Source organism: Sturnira hondurensis, unplaced genomic scaffold, assembly GCF_014824575.4.
Source record: "Sturnira hondurensis isolate 20B ecotype Veracruz unplaced genomic scaffold, ASM1482457v3 Scaffold0006474, whole genome shotgun sequence".
In the NCBI taxonomy this organism is placed as follows: Eukaryota; Metazoa; Chordata; class Mammalia; order Chiroptera; family Phyllostomidae; genus Sturnira; species Sturnira hondurensis.
The window spans coordinates 421064-448554 of NW_028079105.1; the positions used below are offsets into that span (position 1 = coordinate 421064).

Here is a 27491-nt window from a genome sequence, read left to right on the forward strand (position 1 = left end):
TCTTTCCCTGGGTTCCAGGATATAATTTCTAAGTTTTATTGACCCTCATGCAACTAGCACCTAGTCATTTAAATCTACAACATTTAGATGTTTTAATATTCAGGGTATTTGGGAAATTTTTACATGGTATACAACCATAAAATTTAATATGATAGCCTAATCAAATATGATCACTTTAATACAATATAAACTTAATAGTTTAATTAGTTCATACACTAATCATTCTAGTACTTTATAAACTTGTCTATTGTGTTCTTTCCCTTTCCTACAAAAGTGCTGTAATGATAACCTAGGTGCAGCATTATTTTTCTGTCAGTGGCTTATAGAAGTTACTTTGGTCTCTAAACAAACCTTACAATACATAAGGCAGGTGTTTCCCCTACTTTATCTATGATGAAACTAAAGGACAGAGAAGTTACATAGTTCACAAGAAGTTAAAAGCTGATTACTGAAAAAGTCCAGACTAACTTAATATCATGAGCAAAACTGTGTTTTTCATTACTTTAAAATAATTATGTTTTTTTTTTCTTTAGTGAAAGAAATGATGTCTTAAGAGAAGCTGAAATTTTACACAAAGCTAGATTTAGTTACATTCTTCCTATTTTGGGAATTTGCAATGAGCCTGAATTTTTGGGAATAGTTACTGAATACATGCGAAATGGATCATTAAATGAACTCCTACATAGGGTAAGTATTGTACACTTTCAGTGGCTATAATTCTGTGAATCAAGCTATATAGGACTTTAGTTTTATATACGATCAACTTATTTGGGGATATATAGATGAATCAAAATAAGAATAATGAAAAACAATAGCAGTTGTAAAGTTTCACCATTTACAGCTTCTTTTTTGTTATTAAAAATTATGTGGAGTCAGGGCTTGTATTCTGAGGAACCTAGATTTTTTGTTTAGGTTACTGTTCCTGAATTTTACACTGAATTGCCTTATCCACATGTATATTTACACAGCTAGGTGTAACAGAGAGAAAAGATAAACTCTGTTCTCAGTACAGTCCACTGTTAGGCAGGATTTTAGTTTATGTTAATGACAATTTAGGGTTCAAGCTAAATGTTGATAATACCAGTTTATAAAGTTCTAAATTTATAGGCCAAATAAATCTACCTCTGAATACCAAATGCATCAGCTTTTCCACAATCAACAATGGCATGAGCCATTTACTTTTTTCTCAGGGTCCCAGTTACTTTGGCTTTGACTGTAAATCCCATCAATAAACAAATTAGGGGCTCTTCATTCTCAAAATATGTGTATTCATCTATTGTTTGCTTAAGCTGATGTTATCTCCAACCTGCAGTTTCTCTCAATAAGTCTTTTTATACCACTCAGTCCATTTAATGAAAGTTAGTTAAAACTGGGTAATATAAAGTATAAAATCCAGTTTTGGGGTGCTCCTAAATTCTGATAGGTCAGTGTTCTGTAAGTGAAAAGAAAGAGTGGGTGCCACTCTCAGCCCCTGGTGGAGTGACTCCCTCTTCCTTTATGATGTGACCATCTAAAACAGGATGGAGCCTAGTAGCTGATTTCAGTGTATGAGATTTGTGTAACCACCACGGTAATCAAGTTGCAAATATTAATTAAACATAATTTTTTCTTTTTGAAAAATAAGTAGAAATATTAATGTTTTCTTCCCATACCTCAGCACTCTAGTAGATATTCAGACACCCAAATTTGGAGCCCACTAGGACTTCTAGAGCCTCCTGTAGGAGGACTACTAACTCCTAGAAAGAATCATGACCAGAAGCCCTTATTTAGAGAGGACTTCTTCTGGCTTTAAAACTACATAATTTCCAGATTTACAGATTAATAGATTAATCTTTTTACAAATTAATAGATTCACTTACTCAAGATTCATTTATTCAAGAAGTACTGTTCAACATGAATATGTGTGTTTCTTTTGGTTTTCTGTATTGCATTATTAGGGTGGGATTTATCTTGAAGTGCCCTCCTCCACCCACACAAAAGATTATTGAAATAAATCAAAATACAATGTAAACACAAAGTATTTTGACCCACTTCCCTACCAGGTTGATCACTGCATTATAGGCTAATCCACTTACAGAAAAAATTCTCAAGAACAGTTTGGAGCTTTCAGTAGAAGTATGCTTTCTCATATCATTTAGAAAAATGTAACCAGTGGCTGGTGACTGAGGACTCATTGGAGGATCTCCCCAAAATATCTAATGTTTCTGAGTATATTCATTCTCCTAAGATGCTGCATTAATTTTTATATTCAGAAACATTTATTTTATCACTTGGAAGCACCAAGAAATATAAAGCATTATTTTTAATGTGTCTATATTATATATGCTTTATAAATGAAGATTATCTTTGTCTCCATAAAAACAAAATGTAATGCTAATTTTTCAATTAGAATGCAAACAAATTATATAATTTAAAGTGTGAGATTAATGCTTAGTCAATAAATATAATATGGTCATATTTTTAATTTATGCAATGATTATAATACCTTAATTTGTTTTTACATTAATAGGAAAAGTAAAACATTACTTTGAATGAATGATTTGGTATGTACTAGAAACAAATTTTGTGTGTGCATGTGCATGCACAAACTACTTGATGTAAGCCATAGAATGGGGAGATGGGTGTGGGTATAGGTTTATGTGTGTAGGTATTATACAAATTAAAAAAAAATTAAAGCCGTGTCAACAGAAGAAAAAGACTTGATATCATGTAGTTGTATTACTAATATAAACTAATAGAGAATATTAATACTATATATTTATTATTTTCCCTAAAAAGTAAGGAAAATAAGATACAAGTATGTTAATGTCAAATTGATACTATGTAATAAAAATAAGGACTTCCGGCCAAGATGGAGGCATAGGTGGAAACACTGTGCCTCCTCACACAACCAAGTTTAAAGACAACAAAGTTTTAGTAACAAAAACGACATCAGTGAACTGTTCAGCCAGACCGGTAAGAGAGGCGGAGTCAGGGGCTGGTGGAGCTGGGTGGGGCAGCAAAAATCAGCTGGACTGACCCAGGAGCACAGGCCGTGGTTGGCAGATCCCAGGCGCAGGGTTGGAATGGGCAGACCCAGTGGGGCCGCAAGGCAGCTGGCTGACCAAGGTCACAGATTCACACACGCAGATAAACCAGACAAAGGAGCAAGCAGTGACACAGACTGTGCAGGCTAGGGCCCCAGAAATGGAAATTAAAGCCTAAAAGCACCAGTTGGAAAAACTTGGGGGGTCAAGGTGCCAGGAGAAGCTCCCAGGCTCACAGAGAGTTTGTTGGAGAGACCCACAGGGTCCTGGAGGATGCACAGGCCCACACAGCCAAGAGCCGGCACCAAGGGGGCCAGGTTTGCTTGCGGGAAGCAGCAGAGGGGACAGAAATCCAAGAGAGAGCAGAACGCCATTGCCCCTCTCTGACCCCGCCCCTACATACAGGGTCACAACCCAGCAACTAGGTTGCCCTGCCCTGGTGAACACCTAAGGCTCCACCCCTCATATAGAACAGGCGCAAACAGACCAAAACATTATGGCTAAAGAACAGCTCAAAGCCCCAGAGCCAATAATTCTAAGTGACCAAGAGATAGCCAGCCTATCAAGATGCACAGTTCAAAGTACTGGTGATCAGGACGCTCATAGAACTGGTTGATTTTAGTCACAAATTAGAGGAACAAATGAAGGCTAAAATAATTGAAATGAAGGGAAATGCACAGGAAACCAATAGTGATGGAAAGGAAACTGGGACTCAAATCAAGGGAGTGGACCAGAAGGAAGGAAAAAATGACCAAACAGAAAAGAATGAAGAAACGAGAATTCAAAAAATGAGGAGAGACATAGGGACCTTCTTAGGACATCTTTAAACGTTGCAACATCTGAATTATAGGGGTACCAGAACGGGAAGAGGAACAGCCACAAGTGGAAAACTTATTTGAACCAAATAATAAAGGCGAACTTCCCCAATCTGGCAAAGGAAATAGATTTCCAGGAAATCCAGGAAGCTCAGAGAGTCCCAAAGAATTTGGACCCAAGAAGGAACACACCAAGGCACATCATAATTACATTAGCCAAGATTAAAATGAAGGAGCAAGAGATAAGGGGACAGTCACCTACAAAGGAGTTCCCATCAGACTGTCAGCTGATTTCTCAAAAGAGACCTTACAGGCAAGAAGGGGCTGGAAAGAAGTATTCCAAGTCATGAAATCCAAAGACCTACATCCAAGATTGCTCTATCCAGCAAAGCTTTCATTTAGAATGGAAGGACAGATAAAGTGCTTCTCAGATAAGGTCAAATTCAAGGAGTTCATCATTACCAAGCCCTTATTATATGAAATGTTAAAGGGACCTATCTAAGAAACAGAAGATAAAAATATGAACAGTGAAAGGACAGCAAACTCACAGTTATTAATAACCACACCTAAAACAAAAGCAATCTAAGGAGACAGTTAACTGGTCAGGAGTGGAACCATAGAAATGGAGATCACATGGAGGGTAGCAACAGGGAAGTGGGAAGAGGAGAAGGGGGGAGAAGGGACAGAGAATAAGTAGCACAGACAGTAGGTAGAAAATAGATAGGGGGAGGGCAAGAATAGTAGGGGAAATATAGAATCTAAAGAACTTGTGACACATGGACATAAACTAAAGCGGGGGATGGTGGGGGAGAGGGTGTGCAGGTGGAGGGGAATGAAGGGGGGGAATAGAACAACTGTAATGGCATAATCAATAAAATATATTTAAAAAAATAAAAATAAAAATGAGCATATGTTTTGACCTTAGTTTATACTATATTTCATCATGGAATGTTTCATTTTCTACATGGGAATGTAATGATATTTGGCCAGTGATTTTAGTTTTGTTTCTTTCTTGAATATATGAAGAAAACAGAATATCCTGATGTTGCTTGGCCATTGAGATTCCGCATCCTGCATGAAATTGCACTGGGCATAAATTACCTACACAATATGAATCCTCCTCTACTTCATCATGACTTAAAAACTCAAAATATCTTATTGGATGATGAATTTCATGTTAAGGTAATTACTTTTTAAAAAGTCTATGTGTACCTTGTGTTTAATAGCTTTAAGAAGGCCTTAGTTATTTTTCCACCTAGCCAACAAAATATCTCTCCGTGTTCCATAGCCCCTAATTCTTTTTTTCTTTTAATATTTTATTTTGTTTTATTATTTTTGTCTTTGTTGAAGTACAGTTGTCTCCATTTCCACCACAACACACCATCCCCCACTCTACTCATCCCCACCTCCCACCCTTGAACCTATCCCCTTTGGCTTTGTCCATGTGTCCTTTATACATATTCCTGGTGGTCCTTTCCCTATTATCCCTTTCTCCTTCCTCTCTGGTTACTGTCAGTTTGTTCCTAATTCTTACCTTCAGTGTCCCTTCTTCCTGCCCCAATGGCTTTAGTTATTCCTCAACCACAGAGATAGACACAATTATAGCACAAAATACAAAGTCATTATGTTTTAACTGAAATTGGGGAGTACACTTTTTTTACTTTTACTTTGAAATTATTATAGATTCACAGGAAGTTGCAAAGGTAATGCAAAAAGGTTCCATCTACCCTTCACCTAGTTTCCACCAATAGTTACATCACAGATAATAATAGCACAATTCAAGACCAAGAATTTGACATTAATACAATGCATATATGTAGTTCTGTGTCTCTTTGTCACCTGTGTAAATCTGTATAATTAACCAATCAAGATACAGCACTACCCCACACCACAAAGAGCACTCAGGTTACTCTTCAGTCACACTTGCTTACTGTCCTTTACCATCCCTGGCCCCTAAAAACCACTCGTCTGTTTCCCATCTCTGTAATTTTGTCATTTTGAGAATGCTTTATAAATAGAATCATACAGTGTGTGATATTTTGAGATTGCCTTTGTTTATTTAGCATAATGCCTTTGAGATCCATCCAAGTTGGCTATTGCTGAATAGCCCACTTATTTAACCATTCACTTATTGAGAGACACTTTGGTTATTTCCAGTCTTTGGTAATTATTATAAAGCTCCTGTGAATAATACTGTGAAACTTTCTGAATGAATATCAGTTTTAATTCTTCTGGGATAAATGCCCAGCTGTTTAGTCACGCGGTAAGGGCATTCTTAGTTTTTAAGAAATTATCCAACTATGTCCCAGAGAGGCTGTACCATTTTATGTTCCACCAGCAATGTGTCATAGATGCAGCTTTTTCACATCCTCACCAGCATTTGGCATTACCAAAGTTTTTGTTTTAGTTGTTCTAGTAAGTGTATACTAAGATCTCATCATGATCTTAATTTGCATCTTCCTAATGGCTAATGATGAATGGCTATAGATGTATCATCTATACATCCTTTTCAGTGCAGTATCTCATTGTGTCTTAAGCTGTTTCCTAATTCAATTTGGGGGGTTACTGTTGAATTTTAAGAGTTTATATATTTTCTTGATTTAAATCGTCCATCAGGTATGTAGTTTGCAAATATTTTTCTCCTGATCCATAGCTTGTTCTTTTCATCCTTTGAACAGGGTCTTTCACAAATCAAAACTGTTAATTTTGATGAAATCCAACTTACCATTTTTTTTCTTATGATCTCGATTTTGCTGTCATGTATAAGGACTCTTCATTAAGCCATAGCTATTGAAGGTTTTCTATGTTATCTTCAAAAAGTTTTGTAATTTTATGCTTTTGAACTAATTTGTTTATTTTGAATTAATATTTGTGTAAAAGATGTAAGTATCTTAAGGCAGTAGATAGTGATTTCAGTTACCTTACATCTAACTAATGACAGCAAATAAGAGGTAGTTGCTGAGTAATTAATACTAAATGTAACTCACTTTATTTTTACGTATTATTTTGCTATATTTGTCACAATGAAGTACATAATTGAAGATTATTATAAATATCAAAAGTATTCAAAGAGATAATTAATAGGGAAGTTAGAACAACAGAAAAATAATACACAAATTTTGAGAAAATTAAGTGAAAAAAATAAATCTTTACTGAAGGCACTTCCTCTTCCTAGAATAAAATGGGAGAAGAGAGGAAAAGGAAGCAAGCTGCTGCCTCATTATTGCTAGAGAGACTAATCTATGACATCAGTGTAGGGGACCCTATAGGTAGAAGTTCCTTAGCAGTCACTTAGTCCCCTGGGTCCTCTCCGCAACAATCTCCAGTCTCCCAAGGCAATTATCCTATAACAGGGGAGTCTCAACATGCATACTTGAATAACTGTGACATTTTCTTATGTGATCACCCAAAATTCCTCTATGTAATAAATTGAGTCAGTCCGATTCTGCTTCTACAGGACAGTTCTTTTGATATTTGAGGATGACTACGGCCTGCCCCTCACTCTCTTATGTTATGGCCTTCTTGCCAACCAGTTTCCTTATGGCATGGGTTTTAATCCCAGATGCTATCTATATGCTATTCATATAGCATCCCACAGATGCTATATGAATCTGTGTTTCAGTCTCTCTTAAATTTTGATCCTCAGAACCGAACAAAATGTTCTCCATGTGGTCAGACCACTTTAGAATTGGATGGAATTGTCATTTACCCTCTAGTCGTAAATGCTTTACTTAGTAGGTCCTTAATAATTCATCAACTTTTGGGGGACACCCACATGACAACACTCAAATTGGGCTTAGTCTCAACAAAAAGTCCTGAGACATTCTTCTTTTCATATATTGTTGCTTAAGCCACATGTTCTTATCATGTGCTTTGCAGAAAACTTTTTGGGCATCAGCAGTTTAATCTTGTTAGACTGGAGCAATTCACTTCACCCTTTAAGACCTTTTTGAATGTTATTTCTCTATCCCATGGATTGTAAGTTATTTCCCAGCTTTGTATCATCCTAAAATTTAATTAGGCATTTACTCATATATTTGAGTCATGACTAAATATTAACTGTGCAGAGCTCAGGTCAGAGCTGCACTACCTGATGCTAAGAACCTCCCTCAGGTCCATGTCATCAGCACTGTTGGAAGATAATCATTGTTTGTTGGAAGTACTCCTAAAAGAATTTTTTAAAAGCCCATATTTCCTAATTTTGTACATAAGAATATTATGAAAGTCTTTGTTTGACTGTTTCCCCAGACATCCTCATGACTCACTCCTTCTATATCTTCAGCCGCATTTCCAGATGACTGTCCCTAGACCACCCAGCCAGTTCCTCTCTACCATCATGCCTCAACTTATGCTTCCCCCTACTATTTTTCACCATCTGACATAACAGTTTTATTAATGTTTATTGACCATCCCCCCAATTGGAAAGTAAGCTCCATGAAGACAGAAATTTAGTCTATTTTATTAACTGCCATATACTCAGCATGTGTCATATTCATGCTATTCAATAATCTGTTGATCTTCTATATGTACCAGATAGGCCTACTAGTTTTGTAATCAAGTATGTTATTATTAAAGTACCCCAAAATGTTTTATAATATACAACTTGTTTTTACACTTACTCTGCAAAAAAGGAAATGAAGTCAGTCATTCTTATACTCAGTGAATATTTGTGGAGAAACTGTGATGTGCCAGGCACTGTGTCCAGTGCTTCTGACATATCACATGAGATCTGAAATTGATTACTGGTCTAATATAATTTTTTAATGAATTCTTGCTGGCTTTTTCATTAATTATAAAAATTTTCTAAATTTTTGAACCAGGGATTAAGGATAGTCTCTTGCTAGTATGTAGATTTGTGAAATCAGTAATATTTTTCATTTTTAAAAATCAGAATGACATCCACTTTTCTCATGTGCTATCCCACAAAGAACACTGAGAGCACCCAGGAGGTATTTGCAAGTGTTCAGTAATCTGAAATATATATAAAATAACCTAAGACTTGCACTTTATAAACCTTTCAACCTCCTTGGACTTTACTTTCTGAGCCTTAGTCCAGAGAAAACAGAAACAAAGTAATGGGCAATCATTCTTTCTCTTCTCCATTGATCAGTAGGGTACTCTTAGTCTTTATTTGATATGAATAGAGTTTAAAAGAAAGTATTTTTATTTCTCTGCTATTATGTCAGTCCTCTGTGGAAACCAGAACACTTACAAGTGGTTCTTCCTAGCTTGTTTATACTTTTGAGATGAACAGTACATATAAATGAAAGTACACAGCTATTCTAGTAGAGTGGTAGGATTATGGATAATTTTTTGAATAGAGTAATTTAATTTCCTCTAATTTTTTTTATCTTTTTAATTAAAAAGAAAACCTTTAGGTTGAAATATATTTAAAGGTCTTGTATAGAAAGGGAAAGTTCCTATTCTGTCTGCACTGATGAATGATTGATTTATCAAGACTCTCAAGACATCATGGAGTTCTTACTAACTTCATCACATTTTCAAGTCTTCCTTTTGTTGAAAACTCAGGTTTAATGAATTATGTATTTCCTATGATACTGTTTGGGACAGAGAAAGGGGAGAAGTGTGGCTCCATATGGAAGAAAAACTAAATTAGCTGATAGAGGGAATCCTGACTAAGGGTTCTAGGCCGGGTTAGAAAACTCAAAAGATGAGGCTCTTACCTCAAGTAAAAGGAGCACATAGGAAGCAACCTCAGGCTGTTTCTCCAACACTATACCCAAACCAATACTGATCCCAGTAGTCTGTAAGTTAGGGATCAAGTATAAATGAGACCACATCCCTATTTTTTGTGTAGGTTTTTCACTCTGGAGCAAAAATAAACTTAGTTGCCATGGCAATGCTTACAATCCTGGCAGGTGTGTGCCTGGAATACCGGTTTTGCCTTTATTTTATTTTTTTAATAATTTTTTAATTTAATTCTTGTTCAAGTACAGTTTTCTGTCTTATATTCCCAGCCCTGAACGCCCCCCGCCCCGTGCTCCCCACCTCCCTCCCATTTCTGCCCCCCACCCTTACTTACTGTCCATGTGTCCTTTATACTTGTTCATGTGAGTCCATCCCCTTTTTCCCTATGATTCTCTCCCCTCTCCCCTCTGGACCCTGTCAGCCTGTTCCGTATTTGAGTCTCATTGGTCATATTTTCCTTGCTTGTTTGTTTTCTTGTTTAGATTCCTGTTAACGGTGATATCATATGGTATTTGTCTTTCACTGCCTGGCTTATTTCACTCAGCATAATGCTTTCCAGTTCCATCCATGATGTTGCAAAGGGGAGGAGTTCCTTCTTCCTTTCTGCAGCATAGAATTCCATTGTGTAAATGTACCATAGCTTTTTGATCCAGTCATTGACCGATGGGCATCTAGGTTGCCTCCAACTCTTGGGTATTGTGAATTGTGCTGCTATGAACATCAGGGTGCATAGGTTCTTTTGGATTGGTGCTTCAGGATTCTTAGGATATACTCCTAATAGTGGAATTGCTGGTTCAAAGGGCACATCCATTTTTAGTTTTCTTAGAAAATTCCATACAGTTTGCCATAGTGGTTGTAACAGTCTGCAATCCCACCAACAGGGAACTAGGGTTCCCTTTTCCCCACAACCTCTCCAGCACTGCTTGTTTGTTTCTTTGTTTATGATAGCCATTCTGACTGGTGTTAAGTGGTATCTCATTGTGGTTTTAATTTGCATCTCTCTAATAGCTAGTGATATCGAGCATCTTTTCATGTGTCTCTGGATCCTCTGTATGTCCTCCTTGGAGAAATGTCTGTAAGTCCTTTGCCCATTTTTTAATCAGGTTGCTTGTCTTCTTTGAGTGGAGTCTAGTGAGTTCTTTGTATATTTTGGAGATTAAACCTTTGTCTGAGGTATCATTGGCAAATATGTTTTCCCAAGCTGTTGCTTCTCTTTTTATCTTGATACTGTTTTCCTTAGCCATGCAGAAGTTTTTAATTTTGATGAGATCCCATTTGTTTATTCTTTCCTTTATATCCCTTGCTCTAGGGGACATAGCAGTAAAAATAATGCTGCATGGAATATCTGAGATTTTCCTGCCAATGCTCTCCTCTAGGGCTTTAATGGTTTCACAGCTTATATTTAAGTCTTTTATCCACCTTGAATTTATTTTGGTGTATGGTGTAAGTTGGTGCTCAAGTTTCATTTTTTTGCATGTAGCTGTTCACTTCTCCCAACACCATTTGTTGAAAAGCTGTCTTTACTCCATTTTATGTTATTGCCCCCTTTGTTGAATATTAATTGACTGTAGAGAGTTGGATTTATTTCTGGGCTCTCTGTTCTGTTCCATTGGTCTATCTGCCTGTTTTTATGCCAGTACCAGGCTGTTTTGATTACAGTGGCCTTGTAATACAGTTTATTTCAGATATTGTTATCCCTCCTACTTTGTTCTTCCTTCTCAAAATTGCGGCTGCTATTCGGGGTATTTTATGGTTCCATATAAATTTTTGAAGTGTTTGTTCTGTGTCTGTGAAATATGCCATTGAAACTTTAATAGATATTGCATTGAATCTGTAAATTGCTTTGGGGAGTATGGACATTTGATGATGTTAATTCTTCCAATCCATGAACACGGTATATGTTTCCATTTGTTTGTGTCTTCCTTGATTTCTTTCTTGAGTGTTGTGTAGTTTTCTGCATACAGGTCTTTTACCTCCTTGGTTAGGATTCTTCCCAGATATTTTATTTTTGTTTTGGCTATATCAAATGGGACTTTTTTCTTGATTTCTCCTTCCGCTGCTTCATTATTGGTATAGAAAAATGCCTTTGATTTCTGGATATTGACTTTGTATCCCACTGTTTTGCCAAATTCATTTATTAATTCGAGCAGTTTTTTGGTAGAGGCTATAGGGTTTTCCATGTACACTATCATGTCATCTGCAAACAATGCCAGTTTTGTTTCCTCCTTTCCAATTTGGATTTATTTCCTTTTTTCCTTTTATTTCCTTTTCTTGTCTGATGGTTGTGGCTAGAACTTCTAATACTATATTGAATAGAAGTGGTGAAAGTGGGCAACCTTGTCTAGTTCCTGATCTTGGTGAAAATCTTTTAGTTTTTGCCCATTGAGTATGATGTTTGCGGTAGGTCTTTCATATGTGGCCTTTATTATATTGAGGAATGCTCCCTCTATTCCCATTTCTCTGAGTACCTTTATCATAAATGGGTGTTGTACCTTATCAAAAGCTTTTTCCAAATCTATTGATATGATCATGTGGTTTTTGTGTGTGCTTTTGTTTATGTGGTGTATTACATTTACTGATTTGAAGATATTGAACCATCTTTGCATACCTGGGATGAATCCCACTTGGTTGTGGTGTATGATGTTTTTGATGTATTATTGGATGCGATTTGCTAATATTTTATTGAAGATTTTAGCGTCTATGTCCATCAGCAATATGGCCTGTAGTTTTCTTTCTTTGTTGTGTCTCTGTCTGGCTTTGGAATTAGGGTGATGCTGGCTTCATAAAAAGAGTTGGGGAGTTTTCCCTCCTTTTGGATTTTTTGGAATAGTCTGTGAAGAATAGGGGTTAGCTCTTCCTTAAAAGCTTTGTAGAATTCTCCTGTGAAACCATCTGGTCCAGGGCGTTTGTGTGATTGGAGATTTTTGATAACTTCTTCAATTTCATTTGCTGTTATTGGCCTGTTCGGGTTTTCTGCTTCTTTTTCATTGAGTTTTGGAAGATTATATTTTTCTAGAAATTTGTCCATTTCACCTAGGTTTTCAAATTTCTTGGCATACATCGTCATAGTAATTTCTTACAATCCTTTCTATTTCTGTGGTATCAGTTGTAATCTCCTCTCTTTCATTTCTGATTGTGTTTATTTGGGTCCTCTTTCTTCTTTTCTTGATGAGCCTACTTAAAGGTTTATCTATTTTGTTTATCTTTTCAAAAAACCAACTCCTGGATTCATTGAACTTTAGAATTGTGCTTTTAGTCTCTATGTCATTTAATTCAGCTCTGATCTTGCTTATTGCCTTCCTTCTACTTGCTCTGGGCTGTCTTTGTTGTTCTTCCTTGAGTTCTTGCAGGCCTCGGGTTAGGTTGTTAGTTTGAAATGTTTCTATCTTGTTTAGGTGAGCCTGTATTGCTATGAACTTCCCTCTCAGGATTGCCTTCACTGTGTCCAATAGGTTTTGGGTTGTTGTGAGTTCATTCTCATTTGTTTCCAGAAGCTTTCTGATTTCTTCCCTAATTTCAATCTTGACCCAGTCGTTGTTTAATAGCATACCATACATTCTCCATGATTTTGAGTGTTTTGGGTGTTTTCCTGTGGGGTTGGTTTCCAATTTCAGTCCCTTGTGATCAGAGAAAATGCTTGGTATGATTTCTATTTTCCTGAAATTGTTGAGACTCGTTTTGTGTCCTATCATGTGGTCTATCTTTGAAAATGTTCCATGTGCACTTGAAAAGAATGTGTATTTAGCTTCTTGGGATGGAGGGCTCTCAATATATCAATTAGGTCCATTTCATCTAGGGTGTCATTTAATGCTGCAATATCTTTGTTGATATTTTGTTTGGAAGATCTGTCCATTTTTGACAGTGGGGTGTTAAAATCCCCTATTATAATTGTGTTGCTGTCAATATCTTTCTTGAGGTCCTCTAGGATTTTCTTTATATATTTGGGTGCTCCTGTGTTGGGTGCATATATATTTATGATGTTAATGTCTTATTGGTGGATTCTTCCCTTGAGTATTATGAAGTGACCTTCTCGGTCTCTCTTTATAGCCCTTTTTTTGAAGTCTGTTTTGTCTGATGTGAGGATTGCTACCTCTGCTTTTTTTTCTTGTCCATTTGCTTGGAACATTTGTTTCCATCCTTTCACTTTCAGTCTGTGGTGGTCTTTTGACCTGAGGTGGGTCTCTTGTAGGCAGCACAGGTGTGGGTCATGCTTTCTTATCCATTCAGCTATTCTATGTCTCTTAATTGGTGCATTTAATCCATTTACATTTAAGGTTATTGTTGAAAGGTACTTACTCATTGCCATTTGTGTATCTGTGTTCCTCTCTGTCTCTTTCTTTTCCTTCCTTTCCGTAAAGCAGCCCTTTTAGTAATTCTTGTAGAGCTCGTTTGGTGGAGGTGTATTCTTTTAGACTTATTTTGTCTTGGAATCTCTTTATTTGGCCTTCTATTTTGATTGAGAGCCTTGCTGGGTACAGTAGCTTTGTTTGTAGGCCTCTGTTTCTCATTACTTGAAATATTTCTTGCCATTCTCTTCTTTCTTGGAATGTTTCCATTGAGAAGTCAGTAGCCAACCTTATTGGGACCCCCTTGTATTTTACTTCCTTTTTCTCCCTTGCTGCCTTTAGAATTTTCTCTTTGTCTTGGAGGTTTGGCATTTTAATGATGATGTGTCTTGCAGTAGGCCTCTTTGGGTTCCATCTGATTGGGACTCTCTGCGATTCCTGGATCCCTGTGACTTTATCTCTCCTCAACTTAGGAAAATTTTCCGTTATTATTCTTTCAAGTAGGTTTTCTATCCCTGGTTCTTCTTCGTCTCCTTCTGGTATTCCTATTATTCGGATACTATTACGTTTCATATTGTCTTGCATTTCTCTTAAATTCTCCTCATTTTTTCTGATTCTCTTTTCCATTACTTCGTCGGTCTGGGAGATTCTTTCTATCCTGTCTTCAGTCTCACTTATGCGATTCTGCCATATCGATTCTATTCTTCATACCTTCTACTGTGTTCTTCAGTTCAGAAATTGTATTCTTCATTTCCTCTTGGCCTTTACTGATGGTTTCTATTTCCTTTTTCATGTTGTTATAGTTTGCAGAGAGTTCATTGTAGCTCCCCTGTAGTTTCTGGTAGCTCATTGTAAGCTCTTTGAATTTCCTGATAACCAGTGCTTTGAATTCAGTATCTCATAGTTGGCTTGCCTCTATTTCATTGAACATTCTTTCTGAGGCTTCCTCCTTTTCTTTCATTTGAGGATTGTTTCTTTGTCTTCCCATTGTTTGTGGTACTTTTCTTGTTGGCCTCAGCTTCTTAAAGTGATCTGTTCTGATTCCCTGGGTTTATGGTGTAAACTTCTGTGGTAAGATACCTAGTAATTCAGTGGTGCAGTCTCCTGCAGGTATCTTGATATTTTCAGCTTCCACCTACTACTCTTGTTGGTTTCCAGCTAGTCAAACCTTTTCTTCTGGTCTCACTAGCTGCAGCAGCCTTAGGGGCTATTAGTGTGCCCTTTCTCTAATCTCAGTGAACTTAGCTGGTCTCGCCCGTGCTCTCCCATGCCCCACTGAGAGCAGGTTTTTCCCCACACTTCCCAGCCCTGGCCTGACGTGAGGACACGCGCTCCCAGCCAGGCTTTCCTGGTCTCACAGGCTTGGGTTTGGACTTTTCCCAGTGCTGTGGCTGTACACACAGGGCAACTCACAATTCTTCCAAGCTGGCAGCCACATCCTGACTCCCTATGCTTCTCAGTCTGCGCCTGGCTGGATAGGGATTGAGCTGGAAACTGGGGCTATTCCAGGGGCCCTGCCAGTAGCCCGCAGCTCTCCGAGACTGTGGGAGCGCAGGCTCAAGTCCTGTGCTCTCAGTTCCCCACACAGGCAACAACAGCCCGACTCCCAGTGCTTCTCAGTCAAAGCTGGATGGGTAGGGAGGGAGCTGGTGACTGGCGCTCTTCCAGGGGCCCTGCCAGTATCCGAGACTGTGGGAGTGCCAGCTCAGGCTACTGGGAATGCAGGGGCTACTCAGTTCTCCCAAGCCGGCAACTGCAGCCTGACTCCACTGGTTTTCAGAGCTCTCTGGTTTGCTTCCTAATGCCCAATCCTCTCTCTGCCACTACAGGCAAACCGATCTCTCCTGGCGTTTTCCAATCTGTGCCCTGCTGGTTAGGGAGGGTGCCAGTGACTCGTTCTCTCTCAGGATGGTTGTTGCCCGCCCTCGGCTCTCAGAGACAGGGCGACCCGTCCAGGGCCCTGGCTTGGCCCAGCCGAGGGCCTGTAGCCTCTGCACTGTTCCCTTGTACCTTGTTATCTGTGGTCGTCTCCTCTCCTCAACCTCTGGTCATTCAGTGTCCGCTATACTTTCTGGAATCCTACCTTCCTATATGCTGGGTCCCTGTTGGGGATCCACTGCGCTCCTCTGCAGATCAGCCCGGTTTTTCTCCAGTGCGTGGAGGGAAGTGAAATCCTTTGTCCTACTCCACCGCCATCTTCCTCTAACTTTCCGGTTTACTGAAATTAATGTGGCCAGTACACTTGATGAAGAAAGCCGGGATGTGATGCTGGTGTGACCGGAAGTCCAGTTTTGCCTTTAGAGGGTGAGGGAGGAGTAGACTCTGCAAAGCCAAATGGAATTAAGTGGGATATGTCCTCCTTGGAACCTTAATACCACTCAGAGCAACTCAGAGCCTAAAATATGGCTCTTTGCTTGATAGCATTATATGAAAAGTGCCACCTTTAGGGAGACATATATTCCTGTAACCAAAACATTAACAATACTAATTTAGCTCATTTAATTTTCACAGTACAACCCTACCCTATAGAGACTGTTATTACTCTCAGTTTGCAGATGGGTAATCTGAGGCACAGAGTGATGGGATGCTCCACCAGCAGAGGTCCCCTGGGTCATTAGGTATGAGAATAAAAATGCCCAACAGGTGATCTACTTGGGGAGAAAAGGAGAAAGGTCCTGAACACCTTTTCCCTGAATATTTATTGAGTTCAGCTCACACAGAGATACATAGTATGCACATAAAGCTTATCAACGAGTGTCCAAAAAGCTGCAGTCCTGAAAAGCATCATTTACAGATAATAGTTGAAGAAACAAGAATTGTCTCTGGTCAGGGTTGGCTTTAGCTCAAGTGTCTGTTTCATAGCAACAGGGCAGAGCAAACCTCAAAGGAAACAATGTATATTCTTTCTCTGGCCAGATTCGCCAGCAGGAGCCATCTGTTCCAATACAAGTTCCAATACAAGGTTGAAGCTGCCTCTGGCATACTTCCAAGGCTGAGCCAGATGGGGAGAGCAAAAGCAGTTAAGAGGCTAGGAGACTTTTACAGAAAGACTGAGGACTGAGACTATGACAAAGCCAAGGGGTGAGGGTCTTTATGCCCCTTCTCTGAAGACCCCTAAGTCCTTCCCTGATGGCCCATAGTGACTGTGCCTATCTTAGGTCGCCTCTCCCTTGAGGGATCTTACCCATCTTTGGCTAACCAGTCATCTGCCCAGGGCCAAGCAGGGGGAAGTAAGGGAGGCAGGGGCTGTGCTCCTGCCAGGAGGAAATGTTCTGTCTCCTTAGTGGCTCATGTCCCCAAGGCCTTTTCACTCAGCAGTATCCTTGGGACCCTTATTGTCTGTTAATGAGGCTATAGTCCCTGAAACCAGGCAATATGACTCCCAACAACAGAGAAACTTTAAAACTTTCTCAGGATCACACACCTAATTAGGGGTAGAATTAGAATAGACTATAAATCTAAACAGTCTCGGCTCTAGAACCCATGTTCTCAGCATGTGCCTTTCAATTCTGTCCAGCTTATCACTTCATGTACTGGCACCATGTTCTCTCTCCATCTTTTCTAATTTTTTTCCTTAGGCTAACCCTTTTGTTATAATAGCTCATGAAAGATTCATACAGTCTACACCCTCCCATTTTGGAGTGGGGCTATATTTTTTATTTTGTATTCATCTACACACTAAACAAATAATTTATTCTATTAAAACTAGTAAAAATATAGGTAGTAAATAGCTGAAACACAAGTAGTGTCCTGGATGGCACTCAATCCACTATGTTGACTCTGACATTCTGCAGTATGGATGTGTAAGTAATTTAAATTAACTGCCTTCAAAGTTTTCCCATACTTTTTTTGTCCACTAAATACTGTTTTTGTTCTTATATTTTTTCTTCCATTTAGAAAAATAAGGTATCTTTTAAATATTTAGTTATAAGATACTGTATAACATAATAGACAAGATTTACAAGCAATATAAAACTAAAGGACATATAAAAAGCTTGGAATGTTTGTCACTGATAATTCTTTAGGTACTCATTGTCATGGAAGTAAATATGCTTTACATGCTAACTCTACTATTGCCAACAAATGACACTTTTAAGAATAGTCATAAATCATATAATAATGAACTATATGATATTTGCATTCTGCTTACTTTGGAATTTAAGATGCTATTTTAAAAGCTCTTAGAACATTATAAACAACAACATATAAACCTGATGTTATATATATATATATATATATATATATATATATATATATATAACAGCATGTAAACTTGATTACAACTCATAGAAATGAGTTTTAAAAATGCCAGTGAGAATCAAATGACATATGAGTAGTTAGCAGTTCTGTGAGATGTAGGTGAATTTGAAAATCACATGCTATGGAGCTATTTGTCACAAACAGTAAAGTGTTTAGTGTATACACTCATTCAGATTATAAGAAAAAAATAATCCTCTTTCCTTTTTCAAAAGTCTCCCTTTTGAAATTTGTAATAGTTTGCTAAACTTCAAGCCAGTATGTATTGCTTCTAGAGTTATTTGGATCAGCACTATGGAATCCAAGAAACTCATGGAATATGTAGAAATAAAATATTAATATATATAATATTTCCTCTGATCTCATATTGAATACATGTAAAGAAAGGCACTCAATTCTTGGATTTGTTTAAAGAGAAAATGTTTAAATTCAATCACTCTTTTCCCTCACAGATTGCAGACTTTGGTTTGTCAAAATGGCGCATGATGTCCTTGTCACAGTCACGAAATAGCAAATCTGCACCAGAAGGAGGGACCATTATCTATATGCCACCTGAAAACTATGAGCCTGGACAAAAATCAAGGGCCAGTGTCAAGCATGACATATATAGGTATAGTGCATTAGTTACGCTCAGAGTTAACTTGTCTAAAAAACAAGATTAATCCATCAGAATTTTGGAAGAATATTTTATAAGTGTGATTTTTCTTCTTCTCTCCTAAATGTGGGGAAAATAAAATCGAGCCCATAGTGACTGGTATTTCTGAAGTTAGACATGCTTTGCTTTAAGCCACTTTTACATCCCTGAAAACATTTCAAAAGACATCTTATTGTCCTGTCGATTTATAATACTTCAGGGCTTGTTCATATGTGACTTCAATGAGGGCAGTGGGGTGGGGAGAGGGGCTCAGATAGGGACAGTCTGGTTATCATTTAACACTACTGAAGAAGACAGTACTTAGACCAGAACAAAGTCAATAAATAGAGCTACATAGGACAGTTTTCTTACTGCTCTCTATTTTGTGTGAATAATGAAATCATATAATTAGAGGGTATAGCCTATCTAGGTGTTTAAGAATGATTACTGAATTATGCACAAGTTAGTTTTGCATATAACTTCATTTTTATAACAGTAGTTTCCAGATTCTTTAATTTAAGACTTATTCCCTTTTAAAACTGAATATTCATCATCTTGGTTCTAAACACTTAATTCTTTATACAATTCACTAGTTTGTCACTTTCAAAAAAGGGTATCTCCACAGTCAGCTTTTAAATTTAGTATTATAGTTTATTATGCATAGCTAGTGTATAATATACTGTCTGTATATTTTTATCTTAAAACAGCTATGCAGTTATCACATGGGAAGTCTTATCCAGAAAACAGCCTTTTGAGGGTGAGTGTTCTGGGTAACATCATGTTGGTGGGCCACATGTAGAATTCTCTAAAGCTCATTTTATTTTAAATCTGCCTACCATTCATTTTGTAGAAAACACACTACAAAACATAACTTACCATGAATCCACTGTACACCAAAAAATGTACTAGATTCAAAATCAGAAAAATTAGATTCTAATTCTTGCAGTAATTAGTTCTGTCAAGCTACTAAATTTCTTGTCTTCATTTTTTTTCTCTGTGAAATGAGAATTTTGAATTCCTGTTTCTAAGATTCATTCCAGCTATCAAATTCTTCATATGAAAATTTAATTAGTGGCCTCGGTACAAAGACCAGCAAACATTAAGGAATAATGTTTAAATTTTCTGAAAATATTATTTTTTTAGGTTTGTATACGCTTGCTATATAGCAGACATCTCAGAATCTCAGTAACTTATAAAATAAACATGTATTTCTTATTTACATTGGATATTTGTTGCTGTGGCCCTTCCTGGATCTAATAAGTTCAGCTCAGCTTGCCCAAATCCAATCACATGGCGGAGCCCAATGCCAATGAGGTAATGATGTAAACTCTGCTCATGGAGGCAGACAAGCCTTGTGATGGCTGGGTATACATATGTCCTTTACAGAATGTGGGGGGGTGGGCAACTAATTAGTCCCAAAATTTTAAGATTCCCTCATTTTCACTTGGTTGGGTTTAGAGTGCATTTAGCATATTGGATCATAAAATATTTCTAATGAATGACGTTTGTTTTCACAGAAGTCACCAATCCTTTGCAGATTATGTATAGTGTGTCACAAGGATACCGACCTGACACTAGTGAAGAAAGTCTGCCATTTGATATACCTCATCGAGCACTGATGATTTCCCTCATAGAAAGTGGATGGGCACAAAACCCAGATGAAAGGCCATCCTTCCTAAGTGAGTAAATACTTTCCTCTGGACCTTCTGAATTAGAAAATAGTGAATATACTGTGAATAAAATATTCCTTGAAACACAAATTAGATGACAAGCTCAAAGTTGTTTTTATTCTGTTTACTCTTATTATTCATAGCATTAATAAAAAGTTCACTGCTTCTAGAGCAGAATTGAGATTCCTAATAGAAAAGAAATCTGATAGGGGTAATAATTCCATTCTTGTATGCAACAAATATTTATTTACCAAACCCTTCCCTTGTGCCATGCCTATGAGGTGAGCACTGAGAGCAGAGTAGTGACCAAAACAATCTTAGTTGCTTAATTTCTATATCTCACATCCTAGTTGAGAAAGCAGAGGAAAAAAACAAATAAACAAGCTGTAATTTACCAGAGTCCTATAAGAAAATAAGCAAGGTAACAATAGTAATGGGAGGGGAAGAAAACCCTTTTACTTAGGAATAAATGTTTAAAGTGAAATTCACAGCTTGAAAAGAGGCAGCCTTCTACAGATAAAAGCAGGTATTTCAGGCAGAGAAAACAGCCAGGGGCAAGCATTCAGCTGGAAGAGGAAAGTTTGTATTCAGAGGAACAAAAGAGGCCTGAGAGGCTGGGATACAGTAGCTGGAAAGGGAATGATGCTCAGAGGGAAGGAGAGGCAGCTACTATCATGAAAAGGCTAGATATTTGTTCCCAGTACAGTGGGACACCATGGAAGCATGTCTCACAAGAAATGAGCTGATCTAATGTGAGTTTAGAAGTCATTCTTGTTGTGTGGAATGGAGGCAGAGACTGAGAGGTTTTCTTAGGCTCCGCCGAGAAAGAAATGCCAGTCAGCCATAAAATAGGCAATAAAGAGCTTTATTGGGGATTGTGCACCCGGGTGAGATTCCACGGTCTGCAGGATGAGGCCGTGGAAGTCATGCCCAAGCAGGGAATGTAGTGGGGTTTTATTTTCGTTGGCTCCCCGTGGGAGCTGGGGATTTGGTGCCCTCTGAACAAAGAAGCAGTACAGCATTGGTGGTCTCTTCCTCCGACCCAGGTTACTGTCAGGATGTCTGTCTTGGCAAAGTCCAGCCGGGGCTTCCTCCTACCCCCACCCACCCTAACAGAGACCAGCCAGGAGACTTTCCTAATTGACATGGTAATCCTGGAGACAGAAAAATTAGACAGATTTAAGATTTACTTCAGGGGGAAGAATGGATCATCACCTAAATGAAGACATAGGGGAAAATTTCATGACCTTGGATTAGACAAGTTGTAGGATGTGACACCCAATACAAGATCCATAAAAGAATTGATATTTGGATTTCACAGAAACTGAAATTGTTTGCATTTCAAAGATGTATTAAAAAATGAAAAGACAAGCCACAGACTGGGAATATTCATTCCAACTAAAAAATGAAATTATTTTTAATTCACAATGTATATTCACGGCTCATCTGTTATATTTAAAAAATTGAAATTTGCTAAAATTTAGAAGTGGGTTCACATTTTATCTCTTATTTCCCAGAACTGTGTGGGAGGTTAATACCTCTTATGCCCCCAGGGCCACTTCTAAATAGTTTCTTCTCCATTTCCTAAAAGTTCTAGCTCTTCTGCAAATCATGCATTAGGCAATACTACTTCCTCTGCGTGCCTCCTGGGTATTCCCTGCTATTTCCTGATGACTGTAGCATCTGGCCTACTGACTTCTCCACCTGCATTGGTCAGGACTCTGAGTATTTGACAATCCTCCACACACTACAATTACAGAGTACCTCTCCTCTCCTGTACTCTGTCCTGTTAACACAGTCTGCCTTGGTTGACAGTCTCCTGAACAAAATGTCCCCAGGCTCCACCTCATGCACACCCTTCTCTCAAGGCTGTAAGCCTGGCAATCCTAAGGCTCACTGAATGTTTCTCATTTCTCACGTCACTGTCCTCCGTTGCCTGATAGCCGCTGTCTTGAAAACCACTCACTGTTTTGTGTATATGTCTGGGGTTTTTGGTTTCTTAAGGCAAGAGAGTAAATTTGCCCCTGTTACTCCATCTTGACCACAGTGGAACTTCCTGGTTTCTTTTTAAATCAATGGCCCAAACTGGACCCTTAAACACTGCTTCTTAAATATATTTACTGCTCCATTCTCACATACCAGCTGTTCTTAAGCTGTGGTGTGGGACTCCAGAGGTGGGGCGGAGGGCAGTTCTTGAGATTCTTATAGGGGTTCACAAAACCAAAACAATTTTTAACTAATAAATACTAGAACTAATATTCCTTTTTTACTTTCATCCTCCCAAGAGCCTATAATGGATTTTTTCCAGATGCTAAATGAGGCATGATGGTATCATTGCTATACTGGATAATGCAATGTTTTGATATACTCTTGCTTTAAATTTCTCCATTTAAATTTCTAATATACCAAATATCAGTAAATATGACCCACATCTACAAAAGCTCTTCGGGTTACTAAATAATTTTGACAAGCCCTGAGTCCTAAAGGCTTCAGAGTTGCTATCTTAGATGATCACCTTGACATCTTTATGTCTCCGAAGTAAAACTTAAAACATTCCATCTGGTGGCTCCCAAGGCACAAGAGACCACTGTCACCTCCAAAGTGAAACTCTCCTTAAAATTTCCCATTGGTGGCTTCCAAGACACAATGGACTACTATTGTCTCTTACTCAATGTTTTAGCTTCCTCTGCTCAATTTCTAACTGCCTGAAAACAACAGAACTCTATTATGGGTTCTTGACTGCTTGCTGTCTATACTCTTCCCAGGTGTTGCAGTCCAGACTGTGACTTTATTTACCACCTATGTATCCGTGCACTTGTTTTGATACCTGGAGCACCAGCCCCTCCCTTGAGCAAAAAGTTCATTTTTTTGTTGTATTAATAGTAGTAATTATGATTGTTTCTACTTGTTGGCTATTATAAATAATGCTGCTATGACTATTCATATGCCAGTCTTTGTGTGAACATGTTTCATTTCTCTTAGGTAACTACCTGTGAGTAGAATTACTCAGTTGTATGGTAAAGTATCTTCCTTTTTAAAAAAAACTGCCAAATGGTTTTCCATAATGCCTGCATCATGTGCATTTCCACCACCAGTGGATGCAGTTTTCAGTTTCTCTGCACCACTGTCAATACTTGCTACTGCCTGTCTTTTTAACTATAGCTATGAAGGGGGACCCCCAAAAACCAGAATTATCTTCTGGAGGGCAGACCCTTTGTAGTACAGGCTTCCTTGCTAAGTGAGTGTTCTAGGAACCCATCTGTATCAGTGGACCAGATGGCATTGTTGTGAGAGGCTGCATTTGGATTCAGCAAATATTTTTTCAAGATGCATTTGCCCATTTCATGATGGGTGATTTATGAGCACACCTGCCACACTGTGCTGATTATTCACCTATTTTTCACCAAAATTTGCATGACCACGCTGCCCCACCCTCCCTATTCACCCAATCTCACCCTGAGCAACTATTTTTTGTTTCCCTTGATAAAAAAAAGTGCTCACAGGGAAATATTTTCCCAATGTGGAAGAGGTAAAACAAAAAAATAGTGAGAGCACTAAAAGGCATCAAAATCAAGGAGTTCAAAAACTGTTTTGATCAGTGGAAAAAAGTCTTGATAGGTGTATTGCATCAAATGGAGAGTACTTTGAGGGTAACTGAACTTTAAACATGTATGAATACACAATTTTTTATAAATAAATTCCAGGGATTATTGTCCCCCTCTTATATTTTGGTGACTATGGAACAATAGATATTGAAAGGTTTTCTTAGGCTCCGCCAAGGAAGAAATGCCAATCAACCACAAAGTTAGGCAGTATAGAGCTTTATTGGGGTGTGCACACCTGGACGAGCTTCTCCAGTCCACAAAGTGAGACCAAAGAAGTTGGGCCCAAGTAGGGAATGTGGCGGGGTTTTATTTTGGTTGGCTCTCTTTGTGGGAGCTGGGGATTGGTCCCCTTTGAACAAAGCGGCAATACATCATTGGTGGTTATCTGCTTGTCCTCCACATGGAGGCACAAGGGACGAACCTCTAAGGAGACAGGCATCCCTCCAGTGGCCAAGCTGTCGGCACTTGGGGCAAGGCTTCCTTGGTGGCCAAGGTTGAGGACGCTGGTGGTCCCAGTGGCCTTCTTTGGCATACTTGAAACAGGCCCCAGTGGGATATTTTTTGGCCCAGACTTAGGCTTTGCCCCCGTGCCGCTGTTTGCTGCTGGCCACAGGGCCGCTGGCATGGCTTGGGTTTGCAGGGCTACCTTTTGCTGTAGGCGAGCCTGATGGGCAGCCTCAGCCTCTGCTTCCCAGTTATTGAAAACCTTAAATGCCATATTTATCAGATCTTGGATGGGGGTTTGAGGACCATCCTCGGCCTTTTTCGGTTTCCTTCTAATATCTGGGGCTGACTGGGAGATAAAGTGAGTAGCTAAGACAGTGGTCCAGCATTAGAAGCTGTGTCAAGGCAGGTATGGAGCACCATTGCCTCAGTTAATCTATTGAGAAACAGCGCCTGATTTTCTCCAGGGCCTTGGGTGACCTCTCTGAGCTTATCATAATTGACTACTTTCTGGGCAAATTGATGCATATCTGCTATCAGGCACTTGGCCATTTGGTCGCAGCACCTCCGACCTGCCTGTCCTACCTGGTAGTCCGTCTGGTTCCGCCTCTGGCACGGCTTCAGCCCCTACTGGCATGAGGGGATTGGTGGCATGGGTTTGGTCTGCATGAGCCCTAGCTGTAGTCTGGATGCGATCGCGCTCATCCGGGGTCATGGTGGAAGTTAAAATGATATGCAGGTCATGCCATGTGAGGTCATAAGCCTGGGCTAGGTACTGGAATTCCCTGATAAAATTGGTAGGGTTAGTGGAGAACACGCCTAGGTGTTTTTCAATTGAACAGAGGTCACTTAGTGAAAAAGGGACATGGACCCAAACAACACCTTCTTCTCCCACCACTTCCCAGAGGGGGCAAATACGGGAGTCAAGGGACTCTAGATTCAGGCGGGAGCAAGTATGCGAGCTGACTGGAGAAGAAAGGTCTTCAGAGGGAGGGGGAGAATCCGGTTGAGAGGGGAGGGTCAGGGCTGGAGTAGCCGTTGGCAGGAGCTGATAAGGAGGAGGAGAAGGAGGGGAAGCAAGATCTTCAGGGGAATCAGAAAAGGGGGAGGGAGGTTCTGGGGCAGTAGGCTTAGGAAGCCGGACAGGTTCAGGATTCCTTTGGGTGAGGAGAACTTGGGCTGTGGAGCAGATCCAGGTGGGAGCACAAGGCCCAAAAGCTCTGAATGTAGGGGACCTCAGACCATTTGCCAGTCCATCTGCAAAAATTATCTAGGTCAGTAAGGGTAACGAAATCGAAAGTGCCTTCAGGAGGCCAGGTTTCACGATTATCGAGCTGACATAATGTGGCCAGGCCATAGTGGATAGAAAATTCAGCCGTTTTCACTTGAGGCCAGGGTCAATTGCTGGCAAATTTTTCAGAAGTCATCCTAGAGGTGACTTAGGATCTGGCTTGGACTCCTGCCCCCCGCCCATTCCTGGTCCCACAAGGATCAGCAAATGGGAATCGGCATCCCTCAACCCAATCTGCTGATCCAGTCTGGTAAAAATGGAGGTCTGGGTCCAGGGACATCTGCTCCAGTGCCCAGAACCTCTCACCAGTGGGAGAGCAGCCTCTCCTGAAAGGGTCACCCCAACGCAGTGCTGTGGTTTTGGTGTTAGAGCAGTCTCTCCCAGTAGACAGGGGCCTGGAATCAGCGTTTGGGAACCAGAAACTTAAGGGCAACGGCACTTAACCATGGTTCTTAGTCCAGACTGGTGGGGTGGCCACGAGGCCTCCTCGGGGAGTAGGGAGAGGAGTGGTCTCTAGCAGACAACAACTCCTCCCGGGTTTTGGCAACAAATGAAAGGTTTTCTTAGGCTCTGCCAAGGAAGAAATGTCAATCAACCACAAAGTTAGGCAATAGAGCTTTATTGGGGTTTGCGCACCCAGATGAGGTTCTCCAGTCCACAAAGTGGGACCAAAGAAGTTGCGCCCAAGCAAGGAATGTGGCAGGGTTTTATTTTGGTTGGCTCTCTTTGTGGGAGCTGAGGATTGGTCCCCTTTGAACAAAGTGGCAATACATCATTGGTGGTTCTCCTTGGGCTCAGGCTGCTATGCGGATATCCCTTTTGGCAAAGCCCGCTGTTTCAGCTCCCTGGTTTGAGGTCAGCTGTCTTTTCCAGGTTGTAGTTCAGCCGCCATTTTTGTCCTACCCCGCCAATCCTGACAGATATCTCATTGTAGTTTTAGTTTGTAGGTCCTAATGACTGATGATATTAAACATACTTTCATGTGCTTTTTATCTATTTATCTCCTTTAGTGAAATCTAATTGTTTGCCGATTTTTAAATTGGGTTCTTTGTCTTAATAAGTTGTCCAGAGTTCTTGTGTATTCTAGATATAAGTCCTTTAGCAGATATGTGATATACTAAAATGTTCTCTCAGTCTGTGACTAGTCTTTTCATTTTTCAATATATTATTTTTAATATATTTATTGACTATGCTATTACAGTTGTCCCATTTCCCCCCCTTCACTTCCCTCCACCCTGCACACCCCCTGCCACCCACATTCCCCCCATTTAGTTCATGTCCATGGGTAATACATATAAGTTCTTTGGCTTCTACATTTCCTATAGTAGTATTCTTACCCTCCCCCTGTCTATTTTCTACCTACCATCTATGCTACTTATTCTCTGTACCTTTTCCCCCTCTTTCCCCCTCCAACTCCCCTGTTGCTAACCCTCCATGTGATCTCCATTTCTGTGGTTCTGTTCCTGTTACAGTTGTTTGCTTACTTTGCTTTTGTTTTTGTTTTAGGTGTGGTTCTTAATAATTGTGAGTTTGTGTCATTTTACTGTACATGTTTTTATCTTCTTTTTCTTAGATAAATCCCTTTAACATTTCATATAATACAGGCTTGGTGATGATGAACTCCTTTAACTTGACCTTATCTGAGAAGCACTTTATCTGCCCTTCCATTCTAAATAAAAGTTTTGCTGGATAGAGCAGTCTTGGATGTAGGGCCTTGCCTTTCATGACTTTGAATACTTCTTTCCAGCCCCTTC

At 39.3% G+C, this 27491-nt stretch overlaps 1 protein-coding gene across 2 annotated transcripts in view; it reads left to right on the forward strand.

The window, feature by feature from the left end:
* The window catches only part of RIPK2 (receptor interacting serine/threonine kinase 2), a 54809-nt gene that overhangs the window by 8432 nt on the left and 18886 nt on the right, over positions 1-27491 (forward strand). For both annotated transcript variants that reach the window (XM_037049325.1, XM_037049324.1), the window contains exons 2-6: positions 534-687; positions 4868-5023; positions 18546-18703; positions 19435-19484; positions 20245-20406. In XM_037049325.1, the coding sequence (XP_036905220.1) occupies positions 534-687; positions 4868-5023; positions 18546-18703; positions 19435-19484; positions 20245-20406 (680 nt within the window). The remainder of the gene's footprint in view (positions 1-533; positions 688-4867; positions 5024-18545; positions 18704-19434; positions 19485-20244; positions 20407-27491) is intronic.